Below are 24,674 nucleotides of genomic sequence, written 5' to 3'. Positions count from 1 at the left end.
TAAAAAATACATTTTATTTTAACCCAACATACTTCCTAAGAAACATCCATCCAGACAAAATATACTTTCACAAAATATATTTCCTGGAAAGCAATTAATTTGCAACACCTCATTGCTTTAAAAAAAGGATGTGGAAAGTTAGGATTGCAATAGCTTGTTGGTTGGTTGGTTTCACTGCCTCAAATCTTTCTCAGGTCCATCCTACACTCCACCATCAAAGTGTTCTTCCTAAAGCAAAGGTCTTACCATGTCAACCTTCTCCATAAACTCCAATATCTCCCTATCACCTCCAGGATCAAGTATAAAATCCTCTTTTGACATACAAAATCCTTCATAATCTGACCTCTTACTTTTCCAGTCTTCTTATTCCTTTAATGTCACCCAACCCACATAATCTCTGTAATTCAATGACATTGGCCTCCCCTTTGTTCCTCACACAAGATAACTCCATCTTCTAACCTTGGGCATGCCTTCAATTCTCTCCCTCCTCAACTGTTTTCTGGCTTCCCTAGGTTCCTTCAAATCCCAGCTAAAATCTCAAAATCTGCAGGAAGCCTTTCCCAGTCCCCTTTAGAGCTAGTGCCTTCTCTCTGCTTTCTCTCTCTGATTTATCCTCTATATAGCTGTCTGCAAGCTGTCTCCCTCCTTCCATTCGATGGTGAGCTCCTTAAGAACAGCAACTGTCTTTTGCCTTTCTTTGTATCCCCCTGTCACTTAGCACAGTGCCTGGCATGTAGCTGGTACTTAATAAATGTTTACTGACTTAATGATATGGATACCCTGATGAAGCCCTGATATTTTCAAATTAACCATTGTATTTGACCAGGGTTTTAGTGCTTTTCCACTACAGTGTTATAGTTACTGAGTATAGAATTCTTTTTATACTTTGTATTTGCAAGGCTTGGATACAAATTTCTTCATGTGTATTGCAAATAAGCATAAACAAAGTAATCCTATCCTCTAGCTAAGAAAGAGGAGAGGATCAAAGTTCTCAGATTTTGCTCTGGAATTAAAGCAGAGGTGGCTATGGCACAGAAGAGGTAAGATGCTGAGGCATCTTTTTCCCTACAAGTACTTCAAAGAGATTGTATTAGATCACTTCGAAAAAACACTAAATTTAAGAGAATAGGGAAAATCAGGATATGGCAATTCATTACATCTGTGCCAGAGGTTCATATATTCTTTCCTTTGATCTAGTTACAAAATCCCTGCCAAAGTTGAGACATTAACAAAATCATCACCTTGTTAAACAAAGCCACTGACACTGTAGTCTTGTTCCATACCCTGATATCCAGTCATTCTCCCCTGGTTTACTTTGTCTAGCAGCAGGAACACAGGTTACCAAAAAACCCAGAATTCATGTACCCTTCTTCTCCAGTCCTCAGTAGAAAGGAGACTGAATTTAGACTAGATTTAAATCTGACTCTGACACTTACTGTCTTTGCAAACTTAGGCAAGTCATTTCCCGCTCTGAGTTTCAGTTCCCTGACTTACAGAAGAAGGGGGTTTACTAGATGATCTCTGAGGTCCCTTCTGGTTCTAAATCTATGACTATGATCTTCTGTCTCTACCACCTTTAATAGCTAAGGACATTAGCCCAAAATGATTAATGATACATTTCCCTGGTTCCTAGGATCATAGGATTTTACAGTTGAAAGGGAATTTAGAGATGATATAATTTAATTGAAAAACAATTGAAAAATCTGAACTCTCTCATTTTATACTTGAATGCTGAAAGCAGGAGATTTTTAAATGACTTACTCAAGAAATCAAGGTTTGAAGTCAATGCTATAGTTACAATAAAAATGAACATCTGTGGTTGTATTTACAGTAAATCCAACTTTAAAATATATGCTTTGAAGACTAGAATTAGGAGAGACAATCACTTCCAAGAACATTAGCACTAAATTCAAAGTAATTTTGACCTCCTAAACCCAAGAATTCTTTGAACTACTGATACCAATCTTGCACAAAAACTTCTTTAGTAAGGAAATTCACACTGATGACTCAAACTGGATACTGGCTCTATGAGGCCGAAGTTCACCCATACATACCACACACAAAAAAACAACCAAACAGTTATGAAACTATCAGGACTACATCTAAATCATCATTTCTGTTATCATAGTTCAACTGTGAACTCTATTGAACTATGAATAAAATTCAGTGGCTACTGCAGGAAAACAAAAAACGGGACATAACAAACCCTACGAGTAAGGTTTATTACCATGGGGCAAATATTTTAGACATCACTTATTCTGATTTCAACATAAAGAGGCTGAAACACACACTTTGAAACAGGAACATCCACTTAAAGTAACTTGAATGTTTGAAATTCTAACTTTCATCTGGCACATTTCTTATTTCTTCCAAAGTAGTTCTCTGAGGTTTCATGATACATGCTGCCTACCTCCTGACAGAGAGATGACAGACTCAGGGTGCTTATTGAAACATAAATATTTTTTAGACATGGCCAACTCCAGAATTTATTTTTATTTGACTATACATATTTTTATGAGGGCTTTGTTTTTCTTACTTTTTTTGTCAACGGGGGAGAAGGGATGGGAAAAAAGAGAAGGAAGATTTTAATTAACTGAAAAAATAAAATTTAATTTAAAAAACAAATCTTGGAAAAAAACCAAAGTAGTCCTTTGAGTATAGGTAATCCCCCCTTTCCCAGAATTTGTCCCTCAATGAAAATACTCTACACTTATCTATTATGTAATTTCTGCATCTGTCTAATGAAAAATTATAAATTGATGTAAGTACTCTAATCCACTATACCAAGGGTGGGGATTTTAACTAGGGGCCACACTTGAGGACTTAGAGGGCTTCAAGGCCACAGGTTCCTCACCCCTACACTAGACCTTATTTGTCCTCCATGAAGATTACTGCCTTCACTAAAAGAAATTCATTTTTTTCACCCATAGTCATTATTTCAATTTTTAAAACAGTTTTTAATTGATTGGATTTTTTTTTTTTTGTTTTCTGTTTTCTTCTCCCTCCTTTGAGGTATGTTAGGTTTTTGTTAAGGACCCAAACCCCACTATGATTGGTTGTTTAGGAGATTCTGATGGATGGTTTAGCCTTGAGCTCAGATATTTCTAATTACAAGAAGCCCTGGAGCACAACCAGAAGAGAGTTCCAAAACAGCTTTAGCTTGATATAGTGTTTGTTTCATCCACCAAGATTTTCACCTATACAGTATTAACAGAACATCGTAAGGTAAGCCAAAGAACCACACTTACCAAGTGAACATAAGGCACAAAATATCCAAAAAGTGCAAGTGGGATTCCAAAAGCCCAGACTGAATAACCTGTAACCTTGAAGATGGAGAAATTAAAAACTTTTCTGGGAGGACTGAACTTTTTCCTGGAAAAGAGAAAGAATTTTTTCTCTGCTTTCTTGCCACTGTCTTTATATTTGGCACCAGGACGAAAGGGTTTGTAGGTAAAGCCAGCCAGAAACAGGACAAACATGAAGATGCATAGGACTCTGAGTGTATCAAACAGGCCCAATTTATCAATCAGTACCCTTAAAAGTAAAGGGAGTAATATAGTGAAGACGCTGCTGCCAGCAGTGACGATGCCATTCACCAGTCCCAGGCGTTTCTTGAAATAATGTCCCAAAATGACCAACGATGGCTGGTATGCAAATGAGCAGCCACAGGCAAATATAATTCCATATGTGAGATACAGAGGCTCGATGGAGCTGTATGAAAATGAAAGAAAAGGAAAATAATTTTCACTATTGATTATTGAAATGACTGAGATACGTCATTCTTAAAATATATGCAAATATCTATTATATTATTTCCTCAAAATTACTGATGCTAAATCTACAAGTACTGTTGAGGGCAGGGGAAGGGAAGAAAAAAGAAAATGAAAGAGAAAAGAAAAGGGAGATAAGAAAGGAGAAGGAAAAAGAGCAAATGAAGGAAAGTCCACTATTCTTAGGTACAGAATTTTACACTAAAAACAATTTGATTCAGTCTGAATGGATATAAATGCTTCTTGCCATGGGTGACTAACAGTGATTCCACGAACTCAGGAAGACTACAGTATTTCACTTGAAATCACTGGGGTTCCACTCATTTTAATTCTTCCATGCAACATGACTAAGGTGAAAAGGTATTTAGTAAGAATGTATATGCAGAACTTATATTAGATTGCACTCTATCTTGGGGAAGGAGAAGGGAGGAAGAGAGAGAAAATCTAAGATTTATGGAAGTGATTGTAGAAAACTGAAAACAAATTAATTAATTCACTTTTTAAAAAATAAAATAAAATGAAAGGTTGGGGAAAAAAAGAAATCACTAGGGTTTTTTGGCAATTTGTAAATATAAAAAATGAGAAGCTGAAATCAGACTCAATAGAGCCAAAAGTAATAATTTGTTTTCCCACATAAATTCAATGAAAACAATCAAAATAGATTTCTTTTGTTAGAACACATTTTTGAGGGAAAAGATTTCAACACTGATGTTACTGCTATATATAACAAGCATCCACTGGATTAAAACAGTCTGTCAGAGAGAAGCTTCACTACACATCCCCCTACCAACATGCATCCAGAATATTAACAAAGAGGTCTTATTTTTTCTGGCCTAAGTTCTATGGATCAAACTTCACCCTACTTTATGTTGCTGTTGGTTGTGCAAATAATACAACTGCATTAAGTTAAAATATAGTGCCCATTAATAGTTCTAGCTTATTAGCCCTGAGCCCATGAAAATCTTTTAAAGATTACTCTTAAAGCGTTCCAAATAACATCGACAGACTGGTCCAACTAAGCATATATTTTATAAAAAGTAAAATGATCTAAGATTTCTTGAATGCTTTTGAAATAGAGAGAGTCAAGAATAAAAGGAAGCCAGTGAATATCATTTACTTAGACTTAGTAAAAGTTCATTTTAAAAGTAAAAGTTCATTTACAAATGCAGAGTACATAATAGAAACTTAGAGGCTAAAGTTAATTATTCAATTCTACTTGATAAACATTTACCAAACACCTGTTATGTGTGAGGCGTTGTTAGGTGATTTTCCTAGCAAAATGGAAAGAATAATGACAAGAATGACAAAGTACTGTGATGATCACAAGGAACTCCAGAAGGATCAAATAAAATTGAGTCATGTGGGCAAACCTTCCTTCCATGTCCATTCCCAAGTACTTTCAAGACCTGCTTCAAAACACTTGCTCCCACAAGCTTTCCTTAACATAGCTTACCCTACAATGGCCATTTATTTACTGTATGTTATTGGTTCATTCAACAAATATTTAGTGAGCAAATCATTCCTCCAGGGAACAAAAAAAATTTTATTTTTTAAAAGACATTGCATGGCTTCAAGAAGTTAAAAACCTCACTGGTAAAATAAAACTAAGGCAACTAGAAAATAATATTATGAGAATATCTCATTAATTTAGCATCAGAGAATAAGCTCCGTAGGTAAATTTCTCTAACCAAGACCTGAGATTCTTCAGTGTTGATTTTTTCAAGTCACTTTGGCTAGAAGTTTAAAATTCATTTTTAAATGTCTTCCTAGCTTTCTGAAGCAGAAACACACTGAATATAATATATATTTTTTGGGTCACTAAGGGTTGTCATCATGAATATTCACTGTCTGCTGGTCTCTGCTATGCCATTATTATAATGGAGCTAAGCCTTCAGCTATACATCTCTAGCAGAGCCTTCCCCCACTGCCTGTTGTATTGTGAAGCTTACTGATTCAGGACTCATTTTTACACATAATTGTATCAATAGGACTTCTGTAAAATGCATGGGCTTTGTGACAACCATTTTTCTTGTTGAGGCTGAGAGGAGGGAGAGGGGAGACACATTGGAATCTGTAGTTCAATTCTGGATATCTGCCACTGAAATCCAATAGCTAAATGAACTATAAAAATGGACTATAAAACTAAACACAACTATGTGGTATTAATTAACAATGACAGAAGTGTAGAGGAGAAAGAAATTTTTGTGGACTGGGTTATTCCCAGCAAGGGAAAGGCCATTCAGCATGCATAGAAAGGCAGCTAGGTGGCTCAGTATATAACAGCAACAAGCCTTGAAATGTGGAAGACCTGAGTTCAAATCTAGCCTTAGACACTTACTAGCTAGGTGACCCTAGGCAAGTCACTTAACCTATGTCTACCTCAACAGCAAAAATGGGAATAATAAGGGATCAAATAAGATAATAATTGCAAAATGCTTAGCTTAATGTCTGATACGTAGAAGGCCCTATATAAATCTTAGTTATTATTATTATTTAGCATTTACAAATACTAATTTATGTTGATTTGGAACAATTCTCCAACCATTCCAATAGTTACTTGACCGAACAGATAATGATGCCTAACTTTTTCATTCTTACTCCTTTAAAGCCTTTAATACAGCTATCCTTGCTATATGCACTCACACACCTGATGAATTACAATTAATCGGAGTTAAGGTCATCAAAAAGTAATGCAAATGAAATTTGAAAGCTACTAGGAAAAAAGATCAATGAACACATCTAGCAGTATACAGCAGTAATAAAAATGCAGCGCTGCATAAATACTAAGAAGTAATCAATTCAGAAGGTAACGCTAACAGGGCAATTTTGTTCCATCCTTGTTAAATTTAACACTTTAAAAAATAATAGAACAAGTTGTCAGCTTCATTTACTGTCCTCTTGTTTTGTCCTTTGTATATCAACATGTTTCTCTTTGTTGAAGAATGTCAGGTTTAGAAAAACATTAGAAAATTGATACATTTGCACAGTCATTATCTCAGGGAATTGTTCGGAACTACAATCTGTAATTACGTCTCTCCTCATATCTTACCCCTCCGTACTTCCACCTGCCTCTCTGTGACATCCAATTCCTCTGCCCTGCAGACTTCAGCGTGTGAGCCCTGCTCCAGCTTCATTTTCCTCTCTTCAGAATCTCAATCCTATAGTTAACAATACAATTCTACAATATCCTCTACTCTGGAATCTTTAGTCCCTATACCCTATTGTTATTCATCCTTAGATAAAATCCTACTCCTAGATTACTCTCATGATTTACTTTTTTCACCCCTACTCAACTGCTGCTGCAAACAGAGTTAGAGAAAGTCATATGCTACACATGAAGGAGGGTACTAATAATTGAGGAAGATCAAGAATTTGAGGAATTTGAAAGATGCTGTCTAAATACAAGATACTTGGTATTATTCTACTTCTCAGACATATCTTTTGATTTACCACCATAAAAACATTATTAGGTATTTGCCCACATACATTATAACAATCTATTATTCACGTGATATTCACATCTCTCCTCAGTTTTCTTCCAATGATTTAAATTAATTCAGCCCTTCCCAGAATTAGAACTAGGTAGGGAAAGGGAAGGCAAGCAGACAGGCAATCAATCACCAAGGGTACAACACACAGGAGGGTGCAACACTTTTTAATATTACTTTTTGTAAATGTACATATTTTAGATGCCAAAAAGAATTCTACTCTCCATGATACACAGGGATTTTCTACTAAGTCAAATCACCTGGATAGCTCAAAGCCTCTATAGAAAAATAATACACAGAGGTTTTAATTTTAAAACCTGACCAATGGCACACATATGCCGTGTCCCAGCTCTGGACCTTCCTCATAGGTCTTTTCCAACCTTTAATAATTTTTGTGGCTCTCCTCTGAAATCTTTCCAAACTTTCTTTTTTACTATTATTATTGAAGAAAAGTTTTACTAAAGCCTTGCTATTTTGGCAAAGTTATTACAATGGGTGTGAAAGGCAGAAAGACATACTGTTACAGGCTATAGAAAAGCAAAAAGGGTTTTATACAATTAAAATATTAAACCAGCCTCTGGGATTTAGGTGAATGACTAACAAATCCATAAGAGAAATTAAATCTGGAAGATTAGATTCAGTATTAGCAACTACAATATAATTGGTAGTAGAACTTTAATTCTTTCATTCTTTTCTAGTAAATCTCTTAGCTCTTTCCAAAGAACAATGCTCTCAAACAATAATGATTAACTTAATTTCAAGGTCTTGAAAACATTATCATGAAGAATGTAGGCAGAATAAAAATGTGTTAATTAAGATTTTCGGGAGTTTTACTCAGGAAACATTCATATTATTTACCTGAATTAATTACAAGATCTATGCACATCCTGAACACTGAATTCAAGAAAGGTTTATGATTCATACGTTTTACCAGAGCAAATTTATTCCTACCAAATTATCTTCCCCATAAGTTATATTTATCATAAAGCCATAAGGAAAATGTTCGTTCCAATTACTTATTACTCATTAAGGGACAGAGCAAAGATGTCTACAGGTCTGATGGCTTAGCATCTCCTTTACTGTGCTTACATAGTTTTAATAAAAAAAGCTAACACATATTACATTCTCAACATTCATGGCAATGCAGTAATGACATAAAATCCTCCAAGGAGAATTAAGGTAACTGGAAGTCACATGAAGTACTAATTGACTTAGTAATAAATGCTACATTAAAAACCAATAGCATTATACATTATCTTTCCAAAGAGCTTCTGAGAAACTAATAGTCAAAACAGATCTGGCAATCCTGTGAATTCCTTGAGGTCTGGGAGATGTGTCAACAGGCCACAGGCCTAGCTTACCCCTCATCAGAAACCACATCCAGAAAAAAACGCCTTCTTCAATTCAGGGAAAATTAAACCAAACCTGTATACGACTTGCAGAAATCAAAAGACGACAGCATAAATATCGAGCAGAACTAATAGTCCTGGGACAGATAAGAAACGGACTTTGAATTGGGTAGATTTGCACAGCTCCCTTTATTAAATTGTTCTGAATTCCAAAAGTGAAATGCTTCATAATGTTTTCTCAGAAATTACTACAAAGATTACAGAGTCTCACGGAGTTGAAAGACAAAAAGTGGATGCTGAGTGAGTAGATGTCAGCCAGGGAGCAAAATTTTAGAAATTTAGTCCTTGGAGTAGAACGGCACCATGGCTCTGGCAGCAGATGTAGAATGAAGCTGGGAAAGCAGGTAGGGGACACTTTGCAGTTGGCCAGTGAGATGCATGAGACTCCATGGTTTATCTTCATAAATGGTCATTTCAATAAAATGAAGTCCTCTCTCAACTGGGTCTATCAGAAGGAGGCCCTGCAGAGCATAAATCTCATTCTATTCCTAAGTATATTTAGTAATTTTCTTCAGAACCTTCTTATAATATGTTTCCATGCACAAAAAGATAGTCAAACAAGCTAAACAACCTTCAAGGTAAGATTGCCCAAGCTTTTCTGCCTCTGCATATTATTTAGAGCATGAACTGTTTCTTCACACTGTTGCCAACTCAGTGGGGAACTTGGTCTGGAACTGGCAAAGGGTGCCACTGCTGTAGTCCCAGCTGGATGAAGACCTTGCCAGATTGGGTACCTGCTATGGCCTCATGGCCTGGCCCAGGCCAGGCCACTCTGCACCAAATCTGTGGTCTTCCAGTTATTGTTGTGCAACCCCATGTTTTCTACGTTCTTCAGTTGCGTAGCTTAGAACTGGACTCAATATTCTAGTAAAAGGGATCCAATCTAAATAAACTGGCTTTGTCTCCTCTGATTGTGGATTCAGTTACTAGTAATTTCCCTTAAATCAGATTTCATACTATGATTAATTTTGCTGGCTCAATTAAAATGTACCAATGAGCACTGTTCATTCATGGAAATTTGTAGTTTTTCCTCCATTATTTTAATATTTCAAGGATCCATAATTGCATTGGTGTGGATTCTCCATCTATTAATATAGACTACATTCTTGTTGTATATACTAGTAGATTATCTTCATTAAAAAATTCATCATCATGTAGCTAACCTGGTAATAAGCCAATTAACAAACTTTTCTCCACTGGATCCTGGATGACTGATATAATGGTTCATCACTCAAAGCCTTCCAAATGGAAAAGACCTGCCAGAGCTTATGCTCTATTAGTATTACCTTTGAGAACTAAGAACCACTGTCATGCCTCTCTGAGGCATTATTATTATTATATGAAACCTCCAATTAAAAAAAAATAACCTTCATGGAGAAAAAAGCATCACTACCAAAAAAATGGGGAGACTGCCTTGTGGCTCTTAGATTTGTTTCAATATAGTACTCCTAAAAAAAAAAAAAAAAAGAAAGAAAAGAAAAAGAAGACTGCTGACTTATTCTTAATACAATTGTCCCCAGACATTTTCTCCTGTAGTAATTTTTTCCTTCTTAGCATGAATACTTTGTGTTAATTCATACTGAGCTTTGTTCCAGGTTATTTCTGCCCATTTCTTCAATGTACCCATTGACCATTCCATAATCCAATTCCTTTATCCAAGGTACAATGGCATCCTACCTGGGGTTGGAGTAACTAATGAACTTCAACACACCTTCATCACCATTGATGAAAATATTAAATAATTTAAGAATCTGATTAGCCTCATAAGAATGATATTTGCTTTGTCACTCCCTAAAATGACTAATAGCCCAATTATAACAGTAATTTCCCAAGTACTCTCTCCAGTTTATGATAATAAGAATTCAAAGAACCACTGCCTTCGTTAAACTGCTATTTTTAGAAAAACGCTTGGTATCAATCCACCTTTCACTATTTGTTTCACTCAATTTTAACTCTGATTTGAACCAGAAAAGCAAGGTAACAATATGCTTTTGCTGCCTTCATTTATGGATATACCCATTACAAGAAAATAAAATGCAAATCCCAGAAGGAACTCTGGTCTGTGGTTGATGAGGAAGAAATTAGTTGCTTTAGGATATCAAACAGTTCTTGACAATCAAATATGAAGAAATAGAATCCTTACCTTACAAAAGAACTAGACATAAGTCCAACGAGCCCTACAGCAGCCCCAGCAACAGCTGTTTTACGACATCCAAATATGTCTGTGAACACACTCACTATAGGACAGCAGAAAAAGATCATCCCCATGGACAGAGAACTCACCCAAGCTGTAAATGAGAGGGAAAAAGGTGATAAAATAGATCAATGGTATTCACCAATATTTCAGCATATGTAATAAAATAATAATATGGAAAATCCTTTCTAGTTCAGCCTGATTAGAAGGGAGACTAAACTTACTAAATGAAAAGTCTAAATCACAGATAACAAAGTGTAACCTAATAGTAAAATAGTTACAGAAATTATTTTGGTTCACATGTCAACCATCTGTATCTATAAATGTGGGCTTCTAAAATGGAAAGTTTATTCTCTTGTGTAGGTTAAGCATTTTCCCTGTAACTGTAACACTACTAATCCACATTCTCTTTGATAGCCAGAGCCCTTATTAGGAGTTTTTACACACAAGACAAGCGACAGAAAAGACACTTATTTAAGGGGAATAGAGAAGAAAGAGACACTGGCTCAAGAAGGGTAGAGAAGACAGATTCTCAAACACTAGCAGAAGGCTTGTGCAGAGATAACCATTGGTGTAGAGAGCAAAGCGGAGTTATAAGGGAAGACAGCAGAGTGGTTAACCACAGCCTTGGTTCCTATTTTAATTAACTGCTAAACTCAATAGTTTAATTGTGCTCCCCACCCCTATAACTGCTGATAGCAAGTACTAACCTGTGAAAACCAGAACAAAACAAACAAAAAATGGAAATCAAACCCAGGATAATTAGTGGGAAAGGGATCTCACTGGCTGTGGAAGTGTAAATTTTATTCTGAGAATCTAAGACTCGAGCCCAGATAAACTCAGTTTCCCCATTTTGTAAAGTGAAGAGGCTGGATTAAATGATTTCTTATATCTGTTCAAGTTCTGAATCCTATGATTATGACATTAACAAAAGATTTATTTAGTAATGCTAAGTTTTTGCTTATATCCTTGCTATATAGTCAAAAATTCCCAATTAACAGAATCAAACTAATGGGGTTTAGCATGTTCACAACATTTTAAAAAACATTTTATATTTTTCCAAGTAATTTTAATTAATTTAATTTATTCAATCGATCACACTTTAAATTCCATTTCTCCCCCACCAGAAGAAAAGCGAAGGGCAGCTACAACTGAAAGGACAAGTAGCAATGAGATTACAAAATATGAAAATGTCAGTTCCAGTTCAATGGCCTCCTTCTTCTTCCTTAACTGCTGATGATAAGGAGAAGACAGTGAGGTAGGAAAGATCAGAGGAACTAAGGTAGTCCCAATCCCCTCCTACTTGGTGAGAATCCTGCCTAAATTTAAACTTGAACTTCTCAGAGCCCTGGTGCCACTTTACAGAATAACCAAGAAAACGTCCCAGAGATGATATAGCAGCAAGGTTTTTGTTTGTTTTTAACCAAATCAGAGTTCTTTTGTAAAATTAATTGTGCACCTTGAATTGTAATGACCAGGCTTTACCTTTCTATTTGTTTACTTAATCTTCCTTTCTATTCGCTCCCAAGGTTCTAAACTTTGCCATAATCTTTGACTATTCTTGCCAATTCTCCTTTTGGAGTATTTCTTAGACTCATCTCATTCCTACTATACTTCCTACAAGTTTCCATGACTTCAATTTCTATTTCTCTCTTTTATTTTCCACATCTGGCAGGCTAAGTGCCCTCCAACACTTCCTTCATCATGACAGTCCCATACTTTAAAAATTATAGTGGCCCTCTTTGCTTTTGGATCAAATCTAAATTCCTCAGTGTGACTTCAGTTGGCCTTCCTGATTCTCAGGACAGTTTGCTATCCTATAGCATGCTGCCTTTCAGACAAAACAAAGCTGCATTGTGAGGAACTAACTCCAAAACACTAAAATTCTGAATAACTTTTCCCTTTTCAGACCCTGCTCAAATCCTTCCAGAGTTTATTCCAAGCAGAGCATAACATTGCCCCACCTCCTGCAAGATTCACTTCTCCTTGGAGCAAACCAGGTGGTAACTTTGGATATCAAAGGGCTTTTTATGCATACAAAGCAAACAAAGGGAGCTGATACTATAAGCAGTAATTAAGCAGATTAGCTGCTATCAATAGTGAGCAGTGATGTCAAAGTACTTAAATGAGGCTTGTTCCTCTCTACAAACTTCAAAGTGAGATTTGCTGTGCATAATTAGTGGAGAATCTATTACAGATTTACAGAATACAATTCTTTTTGCCTTTTTTTTTTTTTACTTTTATCTACTACAGGTCCCAGATATCTTTGTACTGTAACATCTGTACAGTTTCATTGCATTATCTTTAGCTGAGAGGAAACTGTAGATCATAAAAGCAGGACTGAAGTGTCTAAAATTTGTTTAGAAACATTCCAGTAAGTACTGAGTTCTCATTCTAGTGCCCAACTAACAGCTAATAAGATTTGTACATTTGCCATCATTCTGTTTCAAAGCCAATGGTTTAATTTAGAGGAAAACAAATACCCAAGTGCATCAAAATAGTCTATTTGGGGCCTGACATATATAAACACTGCAAAGTCAGATAGATGCTCCACAAAAGTACCAGGATAAAAGGCCTAAGATGGAGGTAAGGCCACCAAAATTTTGTCATGAGGGGAGGAGGGTGAAGTGTTGTCTTCCTTGGTGCAAATTTGCTAATTCTTCTAAGTTCAAATTGTGTGAGGAAAGGTCATCTCTAATGAGTCAACCTCTTAAAAAGTGCTTCATGATACTTTGAAGGCTGTTCTGATTTATTTGTCAAGGCTACGCTAGTAACATTTTACAGGAGCTAATGTCTTGTTATTCAAAAAGAAACGTAAAACAGATAAAAAATAGGAAATGTTTCCAAAGTCTCTCCCCTTCAACTCCAGCTTATTTTTTTTTTTATCAATAAACCTTCCTTTGAAATGCTGCAAAATCAGAATCATCACCTCTCTCATAACTCAGGACCCAAAATGTATTTTCAGTACCGTAGAAACAATTACACTTTTAAAACCTTCAAATAAAGAGAAGCCACTCATTGTGCCTAGTACTGTGCTCTACATACAATACATCCTAAACGTGTGTCTTCATCCTTCGTTTCTGAAGAAGACCCTGGCATCAGAGAAATGACGTGGATTGCTGACAGCTAAAATATTCTTATCTTTTTGGCTAAAAGATCAGAAGTGCCGCCAACATATGGTCCCATTTCAGTTTACCACTCAAGTACACCATGGTTACGACTGTACTGGGCACAAAAACAGATTCAACCGCATGGGTTCAGAATGCCAATAAGCCTGTTTGTTTTTTTTTTTAACTGCCAATGCAGGAAGAAAAGAATGGTAATGTTTGGTTAACACATGAAGACTTGTATCCACGATCTCTTCCTGGGGTCTCCCCATACTGTGGGACCTCAGTTTTATCTCAATAGCAACATTTTTAAGGATCAACTACTTTGCCTGAGGAAACTGAGCATATGGGAGGATTAAATAAATATCTCCAGAATGCCAGGGTTGTCATTTCAAAGAACTTGAGAGAAAAACTAAGTTGTCTCTCTCTCTTTCTCTCTCTCTCTCTCTCTCTCACACACACACACACACACACACACACACACACACACACACACACACACACACACACACACACACACACACACACACCAGCAATTCATTAGGGCTGCTTTAGACATTACAGAGTGGTAGCAGTGGTGGCTTCCCCTTCTTATGGATGGCAGTATTAAAGCTTGGAGTGAAAACTGTCAACAAGTAAGGCCTATCTCAATGGCTGAGTCTGCTAGTTTCATGATTACAATTGCCAAAAAAAACAAACGAGGGTGATATGATTTTTCTTTGCTTCTAACCTCCCACTCACAATAGAGCCTCTAATGGAAAGCTGCTTTGCTCTCCACATTTATTAATACTCACACGAAAGTAAACCAAAACCAGACATTTTCTAACCTCTCCTTCATCCAACCTAGACATAGGAAAAACACATGGTACAGAAGTGGTATTTATATCAGGTGGGGAATTCAACTAGAGGGAAACCTTCATACTAAAATTATATAAACAAGCCAAAAGAAAATACTTTCCAAATATTACTCTTTTTTGGTTAACATTTCTCCATTTAGAAGTGGTCTGACTTAAAGGAAAAATATCAAAAAGGAGGAAAAAACATTTCATTCATATTTGAATACTAGAACAACCAACCATTTTCTACCTTCAAATAAAGGGATCAGTTGTTTGTTTTGGGGGTTTTTTTATGGGTTTTTTGTTGTTGTTTTGGTTGGGGTTTTTTTTAATGGCAAGAGTCAGTGGCAAAATTTTTAATTTGGCATAAGGGATTCCCCTTTCCAAAACACCTTTTGCCAAACATCCATGGTATTATCTGTCCTCTTTTGGAACTCCTCTATTCTCCCGGATTAGTGTGGCTCACTGCAAAGACCACTAGCTCTGAGGTCAAATCTTAACCTCTAATGCTTACTGTCTATGTGATCTTAGGCAAATGATTTTACTTCCTTGGACTTTTAGGTTCCTCTTCTGCAAAACAAGGTGACTGAAGTAGCTGGCCTCTCAGATCCCTTCCGGCCACAGATTTATGATACTGAAATAAAAATGATTATGATGGGACAAAGATGAATTTGTGTAAATATATGATTGCATACAGAGTTTGGAATTTTGGCTGGAATGTAGTGTATGAAGGGGAGTGATGTGAAATTACTGGAAGGGTAGGTGGGAGACAGATAGCAGAGGGCCTTGAATGCCAGGCTAAGGAGTTTGTATTCTATCATAGAGGAAATAGTAAGCTAGAGGTTTTGGAGTAGTAAAGGAAGATGGTTAGATCCGTCCACTTTTTGGCTGTACAATTGGTCCAAGACTTAAAACTGGAATATGGGAGTGGAACTTAAAGAGCAAAAGAGAGTAAGTAAGCTATATCTAAAGCAAAAGCAGTCAAAATCAATAATCACAAAAAGTTGTAAATGATGAGGTGTGGGATTTAGGCTGCAATCGTTTAATACAGGAGTAAACAAAAGGGCATTGAACTAGACTCAATTCACTACTCACAGTTACTGGGGTGGAAGGTGGGGGACTGGGTATATATGTTTTTATGCTGTGCAGGTCCAGTCTTCCACCTTCTCTGAAGTCCCTTTAGCCAGAGTACTGTTTTTCATGGCAAAACCCAACTAAGCAGCTGCTATCATCCATTTATTTTTTCACAAAAATATACCACCAATAACTGTCATGTGAAGAGGGAGGAGATAGCATAAAGACACTGATTGTTAAAGCTGAAGGAGTGCTTAGAGATAACCTGCTCTGAACCCCATCTTTATTACAGATGAGAAAACTTAGGCACAGCAAGGTTAATTAAGTGACTTGCCCAAAGTCACAAATTAGCTCTTGGCAAGAGATGGGATTCAACCCCAAATCCAATGTTCTGTCCATTATAAACACACTCTTTTCTACCATGTTATATAGCTCCAGAGAGCAGAATTGGAACCAATGCGCAGAAGTTATAGAGCAGCAAATTTCAACACAATATCAAGAACTTGACAATATTTCACAAGACTACAGGCTCCTCAAGGGACAGGACTGGACTGTCTTAAGCACCTCTGTACTCCCTACTGTGAAAGTAACACAGCACCAGGCAATCGGTTGGCATTTGTTGAATGAATAAGTGAATGAATAATATGAAGTTCAGAATGACAACATAATGAATTATCTGTAACTGGAGGTATTTAAGCAGAAGGTAGCAGAGATATTGTAGGTAGGTTTCAAGGCCTATAAATGTCTTCTAGGATCCCTTCCCAGCTGAGTACTCCAAGATAGAGTAGCATGTTATAAATATTTGCCCCAGTTCTGCCACTAATGAACACTATAACTTCAAATTTGACCTGGGTCTCAGCTTAGTCATCTGTATTATGGGGACAGTAATTTTTGTTCTACCTGCTTCGCAGATGTTTTAATGAATAAATGAGAAAATAGATAAGCTAGTCTTTATATGGTACTTATAAAGTGCTTTAGAAATATTATCTCATTTGATTCTCAATAACTTGAGGAGACAGGTTCTATTATTATTCCCATTTTACAGATGAGAAAATTGAAACAGATATTAAGGGACTAGCCCAAGGACACACAACTAGTGTCTGAGGCAGAATTTCAACTCAGATGTGTTTGACTCCAGCTTTAACATTTTATCCACCGAACTATATAGCTGTCTCAATAGATTTTCACAATGGATGTGAAAGCACTTGCAACAGAACAAAGGGCTATGGCAATCCAAGCAATTATATTTTAGATATCAACTGTACGGGATGTTCATAATAATGGGCAACAGTATGAAACATGGAATGAAGGATGAATCTGGAGTCAGAGGACAGAGTTCAAATTCCGCTTCTGTCACTACCTTGGAATGACCTTCCTTGAGCCTCGGTTTCTCATCTGTAACATACAAAAGCCGAACTAAAAGGCCTCTGAGGTTCCTTTTCCATTTCTAGATCTATAATCTTCTAATAAATAAAAAGAAAGTAAAATGTAAACCTTTGCTTCAGGAAAGATTTACAGATAGTGGTTGGCAACTGTCAAACCTACAATTCAAAGTTCTCTTTTGGATTTCAAGGGAGAATAAAAAGACTTTGAAGTCTAATTTCCTCTATGCATTGAACATAAGAGAAAGAAAGAAAAAAGGAAGGAAGAAAAGAAGACAGAGAGAGAAGGGGGAAAAAAGGATACCAACCTTCCCACTATTTCAAAGATGAAATTAGAAATGTGTTGGCCTAAGAACAAGACGTACATAATAACACACAATTCCAAGAGATTAAAAACTTAAAAGACAGTCAATAGTACACGGATGTTGGACAACTTAATCCAACCACAATTTAATCTTTTGATCACATTCTTTATGTTATTTAAGACAACTCTTTATGAAATACCTCAAAACCTCAGGGTTCAAAAAAGAAGATCTCAGTTGGGTTGCTTGATAAATTTTTAGATAGTATTTCATTTTTAACTACTCAGGAAATCTAACAGTCAACAAGCATTTATTAAGTAACGACCATTTGTAGACTATTTCACTTGGAGGCAGGATTGGCTAGTGCTGACTATCAAAGAAATCTGCATTATCAGTCAATAAACATTTATGAAATGTTTTACTGTTTACCAGGACCTGTGCCAAGTGCTGGGAATACAAAAGAGGCCAAAGACTCAAGAAACTCAAAGTCTAATGGAGGAGACAGCATGCAAAAAGTAAAAGCAAGCTTTACAAAGGATAAATTGGAGATAATCACCAGAGGAAAGGCACTAGAATTTCCTTCTCAAGCTCATTTTACAGATGAGAAAACTGAGGCACAGAGCTAGTAGGTCTGAGGCCAAATTTGAATTTGGGTCTTCCTGACTCCAGGACTGGTGCTCTATCCATTATGACACCTAGCTATCCAGTTTGACATATTAACAGCCCCTAATTGGACACCAGCCATTTGTTAAGCCAGTCTCACATAAAACTTAAGTTTTTCTACCTTATCTTAACTATTTCCCTTTCACTTACCCTATGCCCAGCCCAAACTGGACTAATTAATTACTTTTTTTTCCAGGCACACTCAATACTCTTGGCTCCTTTGGCTTCTCCTAATCAAATTCGGTCCCCAACTCACTTTCTTGCATTTCTATTTTTTGAAATCTTGCCCAGTCATCAATGGTACCTCCAACCAATCAATAAAACATTTGTTAGGCATCAAATATCTGCCAGGCATTTTCTAAACACTGAATGCTGGGTTTAACTCAATGAAGCTTTCTATTCCCCTAGTTGGAAGTGATTTTTCCTACTTCTGAATTCTCACAGTACTTTTTCTGTACTTCCCTTTATAGCTGTACCACATTCTACTTGTTATTAATGAAGGCAATCACATTCTAAAAGAGACAACATGTAAATAACTCAATACATGCAAGATATATTTCCTATCTCTTTTTTTCCAGCACAGTGCGCGGAACATAGGAGGCATCAATACAAAGGATCAAAAGATCATGGAATTGAGAAGTAAAGGGGATTTTAGAAGTCTACTAAGCCTGGCCCTGCTCCCTGGTTTTTCAGAAGATGAAATGGGGAAGGAAGAAACAGAGAAACCATTGGAATAACAGAAAAATTAATACATGTACATTCTGTTTGCCCATGGTTATTTGGCCTGTATGATGATATTCTGTGCATAAAAGTTGTAGGAGAAAGTTATTTCCTTTCAAATGCTACTTTGAAAGCTTTTGTTGAAAAAAGAAAGCACTTAGTTATATATGCTACTATATATCTGTCAGTAGATCAGGTGACCTGTCATTTTCATCTTTGGAGGCAGATAACCATCTGTAACTTAAGGTCTTAGGGAGTTTCCTAAAGCTTAGAACTTGCCTGTCATCATACTGTTTACAATGTCAGAAGTGAGATTTGTGCTGAGGTCTTCTGACTCTTTTGTCCATCACTATTTCCAATACACCTTGCTCACCTCAAAAACCCTTGCATATGGTAATATAACTACCTCCTCTTAGACCTGCTCCCCATAGGAACATCTAGAAATTATAACAGTCATTTGATGTTTATTGAATTGAATTGCTTCTCTGTAGCTCTACGTAGGATTAATCTATTCTTTTTTATTTTATTTTATTTTTTTTTTATTTAACTTTTAACATTCATTTTCACAAAATTTTGGGTTACAAATTTTCTCCCCTTTTATCCCCTCTCCCCCCCCAAACCCAAGCATTCTAATTGCCCCTGTGACCAATCTGCTCTCTCTTCTATCCTCCCTCTCTGCCCTTGTCTCCGTCTTCTCTTTTGTCCTGTAGGGCCAGATAGCTTTCTTTACCCCTTAACCTGTATTTCTTATTTCCTAGTGGTAAGAACATTACAGTTGATCTAACACTTTGAGTTCCAACTTCTTTAGCTCCCTCCCTCTCCACCCCTTCCCTTTGGAAGACAAGTAATTCAATATAGGCCAAATCTGTGTAGTTTTGCAAATGATGTCCATACTAGTTGTGTTGTATAGGACTAACTATATTTCCCTCCATCCTATCCTGTCCCCCATTACTTCTATTCTCTTATGATCCTTTCCCTCCCCATGAGTGTCGACCTTGGATTGCATTCTCCTCCCCATGCCCTCCCCTCTATCCTCCCCCCAACCCTGCTTGTGCCCTTGTCCCCCACTCTCCTGTATTGTGAGATAGGTTTTCCTATCAAAATGAGTGTGCATTTTATTCTTTCCTTTAGTGGAATGTGATGAGAGTAGACCTCATGTTTTTCTCTCGCCTCCCCTCTTTATCCCTCCACTAATAGGTCTTTTGCTTGCCTCTTTTATGAGAGATAATTTGCCCCATTCAATTTCTCCCTTTCTCCTCCCAATATTTCTCTCTCACTGCTTGATTTCATTTTTTTTTTTTTAAGATATGATCCCATCCTCTTCAATTCACTCTGTGCACTCTGTCTCTATGTATGTGTGCGTGTGTGCATGTGTGTGTGTGTACTCCCACCCAGTACCCAGATACTGAAATGTTTCAAGAGTTACAAATATTGTCTTTCCATGTAGGAATGTAAACAGTTCAACTTTAGTAAGTCCCTTATGACTTCTCTTTGCTGTTCACCTTTTCATGCTTCTCTTCATTCTTGTGTTTGAAAGTCAAATTTTCTTTTCAGCTCTGGTCTTTTCATCAAGAAAACCTGAAAATCCTCCATTTCATTGAAAGACCATTTTTTCTCCTGAAGTATTATACTCAGTTTTGCTGGGTAGGTGATTCTTGGTTTTAGTCCTAGTTCCTTTGACTTCTGGAATATCATATTCCATTCCCTTAGATCCCTTAATGTAGAGGGTGCTAGATCTTGTGTTATCCTGATTGTATTTCCACAATACTTGAATTGTTTCTTTCTAGCTGCTTGCAATATTTTCTCTTTCACCTGGGAATTCTGGAATTTGGCCACAATGTTCCTAGGAGTTTCTCTTTTTGGATCTCTTTCATGCGGTGTTCTGCGGATTCCCTGAATATTTATTTTGCCCTCTGGTTCTAGAATCTCAGGGCAGTTTTCCTTGATAATTTCATGGAAGATGATGTCTAGGCTCTTCTTTTGATCATGGTTTTCAGGTAGTCCCAGAATTTTTACATTGTCTCTCCTGAATCTATTTTCCAGGTCAGTTGTTTTTCCAATAAGATATTTCACATTATCTTCCATTTTTCCAATCTTCTCGCTATGTTCTGTGATATCTGTCTTTCTCATAAAGTCCTTAGCGTCCATCTGTGCCATTCTAGTTTTGAAAGAACTATTTTCTTCAGTGAGCTTTTGAATCTCCTTTTCCATTTGGCTAATTCTGCTTTTGAAAGCATTCTTCTCCTCATTGGCTTTTTGAACCTCTTTTGCCAATTGAGTTAGGCTAGTTTTCAAGGTGTTAATTTCTTCAACATTTTTTTGGTTCTCCTTTAGCAGGGAGCTGATCTGCTTTTCATGCTTCTCTTTCATCCCTCTCATTTCTCTTCCCAGTTTTTCCTCCACCTCTCTAACTTGATTTTCAAAATTCTTTTTGAGCTCTTCCATGGCCTGAGCCCACTGGGTGGGCTGGGACACAGAAGCCTTGATTTCTGTGTCTTTGCCTGATGGTAAGCATTGTTCTTCCTCATCAGAAAGGAAGGGAGGAAATGTCTGTTCTCCAAGAAAGTAGCCTTCAATAGTTTTATTTCTTTTCCCTTTTCTGGGCATTCTCCCCAGCCAGTGACTTGACCTCTGAATATTCTCCTCACACCCACCTCACATCCTGGTCCTCCCAGCCAGCGTTTGGGGACTGAGATTCAAATGCTGCTTCCCGCCTTTGGGCTTTTGGCAGGGGCAGGGCTGCTATTCAGTGTGAGAATTAAGTTCAGATGGTCAGGTTGGGGCAGGGCTGCCTCTCAGGCTCAGTTCCCTCAGGGGGTTTATGCACAGACCTTCCACAATGGATCCAGGCTCCCGCCCGCTTGGGGAGCCCCTGTCTGCAGCCGCCTCTCAGCTTCTATCTCCCAGGGGGGCCCGAGCCATGGGGGCACCCCACTCCCCTCTCGACCCGCCAAAGAGACTCTCTCACCGACCCCCGTCACCTGTGGGTGGAGGGGCTTGTGCCGCCGCTGGAGATCCCGTCCCTGAAGCCTGCTCGGATCTGTACCTCTCGAAGCCGCGACTACTGCAGGTCTGGGCTGGGCTCCGCATCTGCAGCGCGACGGACCTTTTGCGAGAGGTTTGCAGGTCCCTCTGTGGGTGGAGGGACCTGCATGGCCGCTGGAGATCCCGCCCCCGAAGCCCGCTCGGATCTTTTCCTCATGGTGTCGCGGCCACTGCAGGGCTGCCCTCTGCTCCCAGTCCCGGCGCCCAGTCCGCAGCGCGAAGGACCCCCGCAAGATGTTTGCAGGTCTCTCTGGAACAGAAATCTCCCTCGCTCCAATATTCCGTGGCCTCTGGATGCAGAATTCACTGTGAGTTACTCCCCTCTAGCCGTTCTGTGGGTTGTGGGTTCGGAGCTATGTGTATGTGCGTCTTTCTACTCCGCCATCTTGGCTCCGCCCCTCGGATTAATCTATTCTTAAGCAAAATTTTAATAGAAGTTTTGGCATATTGTATAGAGTACCAAGCTTGTTGTCAGAAGACCTGGATGTAAATCCATCTCTCTCTTCATCCTCTGTTCTTCATCCTGGTCAGATCACTCTGACTATATTATGTGTCTTAGGCAACTCCTTAACATTTACCTTGTAGTTGTTGGTTTGGGTTTGTTTTTTTTTTTTTTTTTTGAAGAGTACTGATGACATAAAAAGGTGAAGTCTTGACTTGTTTCTGAACTACAATGTCAAAGATTGATGGAGAAATTTCTAAAACTATAGATCTTTTAGAGATTCACATGAACTTTTATTACATGTAGAAGCTAAACTGTTTTCCAGGAGAAAATAATCTGATTTCATAATGGGAAATCTGAGTAAAATGATTTATTTTATAGAAAACTTTGTTGGACTTTAAATCTGTAAGAATCAGCCATCAATAGGCCTCTGAGCCAGGAACTAGGGGCATAAAAATAGAAAGGAAATTACATTCTTCTATCAGGGGAGATAATATGTACACAAATAAATACAAAGTATATTTTTTAAAATACAAAATTGGAAAATGTGGGAGGAGGAATCAGAAAAGACCTCAATGAAGTACCTGCCCCCCTAAGAATTTCTAGAGGAAAATGCATACACACCTGCAAAAAGCTTTTAGATAATTACAAGGCAAAGATTAATAAATTAAATCAATACTACTTGGGTGGAAAAAAAGTCCAATTAACATAGGGCAGTGACCTTGAAAGTCTGTTCCCTGGTTCTGTATCTGAACTTCTCTAATCTCTAGAACTAGAGTCTAAATTTCTGAGTTAGGGTTCAGAGATGAGGAAGCTTGGCCCTGACCTGTACTGTTGGTACCATTCAGAAACAAAAGAAAGTTTGAGGTAAAGAACTGTAACTAACCAAGAGAGTTCGACCAGAGCAGTTGTCCACTCTCTGAGGACTCAACCTCCTAGTGCAAGTGAGGGTTGAGAAAAGCGGACCTGGAAGGGTGTCACACTGGTTTAACCCTTAACTTGTTAAGCCACTTAGATTATTAGCAACCCCTTAAAGTCACAAAGGTGATCATCAGTTCTTTAAAGCATGAGATTATTCAAAGACATGAGAAAGAAGTAGGTGAAAGTGGCGAGTCCTAGAACATTAGGTTAAAGCACACTGTTCTTTAAGAAATGGCTACAAAGAAAACCAATTTGCCCCCTTCTTATTGGCAGAAGGAGCTAAATAAAGAGTTTTAGCTGCTGCTTCACCATTCAATCATACAATACAAGTGATTCCCATATGAATAAATAAAGACCAGACCAATGAGAGGGGGCAGGCATTGATTTTAAAAGGACCTTCATTAATATTTGATTTAAAAGTAGTTTTGTTTCTTTTTCTTTAAGTAGCTTTATTAATACTTGATTAACTTTTATCTTTTTACAATAAAAAGCTTTACTTAGCTATGAATCTAATTACCAGTCAGTGTTATTCTCTGTTCCCTAAAATTTTTTTTAAATTTATATTTCCTTAGGCACTTAAAAATCCAAGTCAGCTGTCAGAGTGACAGAGAGAGTTCCTGAGACCACACCCTGCCCTTCCTGGAAAAAAAGGGCAACCCAGAAAAAACATCAAATTCCCATTCAATTAAACTGTTTTGGATTTAAATACTTTAAGGCAAGTCTAGAACTAATTCTATGGAAAGCTTTCCAATTGATTTCCATGTATTGCTACCATGGTATCTGGTAAACACATTTATTTTCTCATGGGTTACCTTTCTCTACAAGAATCTGCACCAAATTGAACAGAACAAAGTTCAAAAAAACCCCATGATCACAGCCTCACAATGCAGTCTTACTTATAAGGGTCTTTTGGTCCTGAATGGTAAGAACCTTGTTAGTATATCTGAGGAGTCTAAAACATTTAAAACTAATTATGTAAGCACAGGTGCAGGTTAAAATAAAGACAGCAAATACCTGTCCTACTCCTGACAAACTTCTGAATGATCCTAGAATGGAAACAAGAAGTGACCAAGTACCTAATCCTAAACTGTCATGCACAAACAAGTCCTTATATTCCGAGAAAGTATCAGCCCACACAGACAAGTTTCCACCTAACAGGCAGATTTCTATCATAATGAAGCAAATGCCTTCCTGCATATTAATTACTGTCTTTCTGACTAGCTACCACCTTCTGCACTGTGCATCAACTAAACAAAGATGCTTTTGATATCAGCAATTCTAACCACAGGTAATTTTGCCAAGGAACTACTTACTACAGAGT

The 24,674-nt window shown here is 37.5% G+C and overlaps 1 protein-coding gene across 3 annotated transcripts in view; it reads right to left on the bottom strand.

Moving 5' to 3' along the window:
* Window positions 1-24,674, bottom strand: part of SLC16A10 (solute carrier family 16 member 10) — a 152,601-nt gene that overhangs the window by 54,539 nt on the left and 73,388 nt on the right. For all 3 annotated transcript variants that reach the window (XM_072643062.1, XM_072643063.1, XM_072643064.1), the window contains 2 exons: window positions 10,811-10,955; window positions 3,249-3,711 (listed from right to left, as the gene is read on the bottom strand). In XM_072643062.1, coding sequence (XP_072499163.1) covers window positions 3,249-3,711; window positions 10,811-10,955 — 608 coding nt within the window. The remainder of the gene's footprint in view (window positions 1-3,248; window positions 3,712-10,810; window positions 10,956-24,674) is intronic.

This window comes from Notamacropus eugenii, chromosome 2 (genome assembly GCF_028372415.1).
Source record: "Notamacropus eugenii isolate mMacEug1 chromosome 2, mMacEug1.pri_v2, whole genome shotgun sequence".
Taxonomy (NCBI): Eukaryota; Metazoa; Chordata; class Mammalia; order Diprotodontia; family Macropodidae; genus Notamacropus; species Notamacropus eugenii.
Note: the sequence above shows the minus strand (reverse complement) of the source record. Positions and strands in the feature narration are given on the sequence as shown.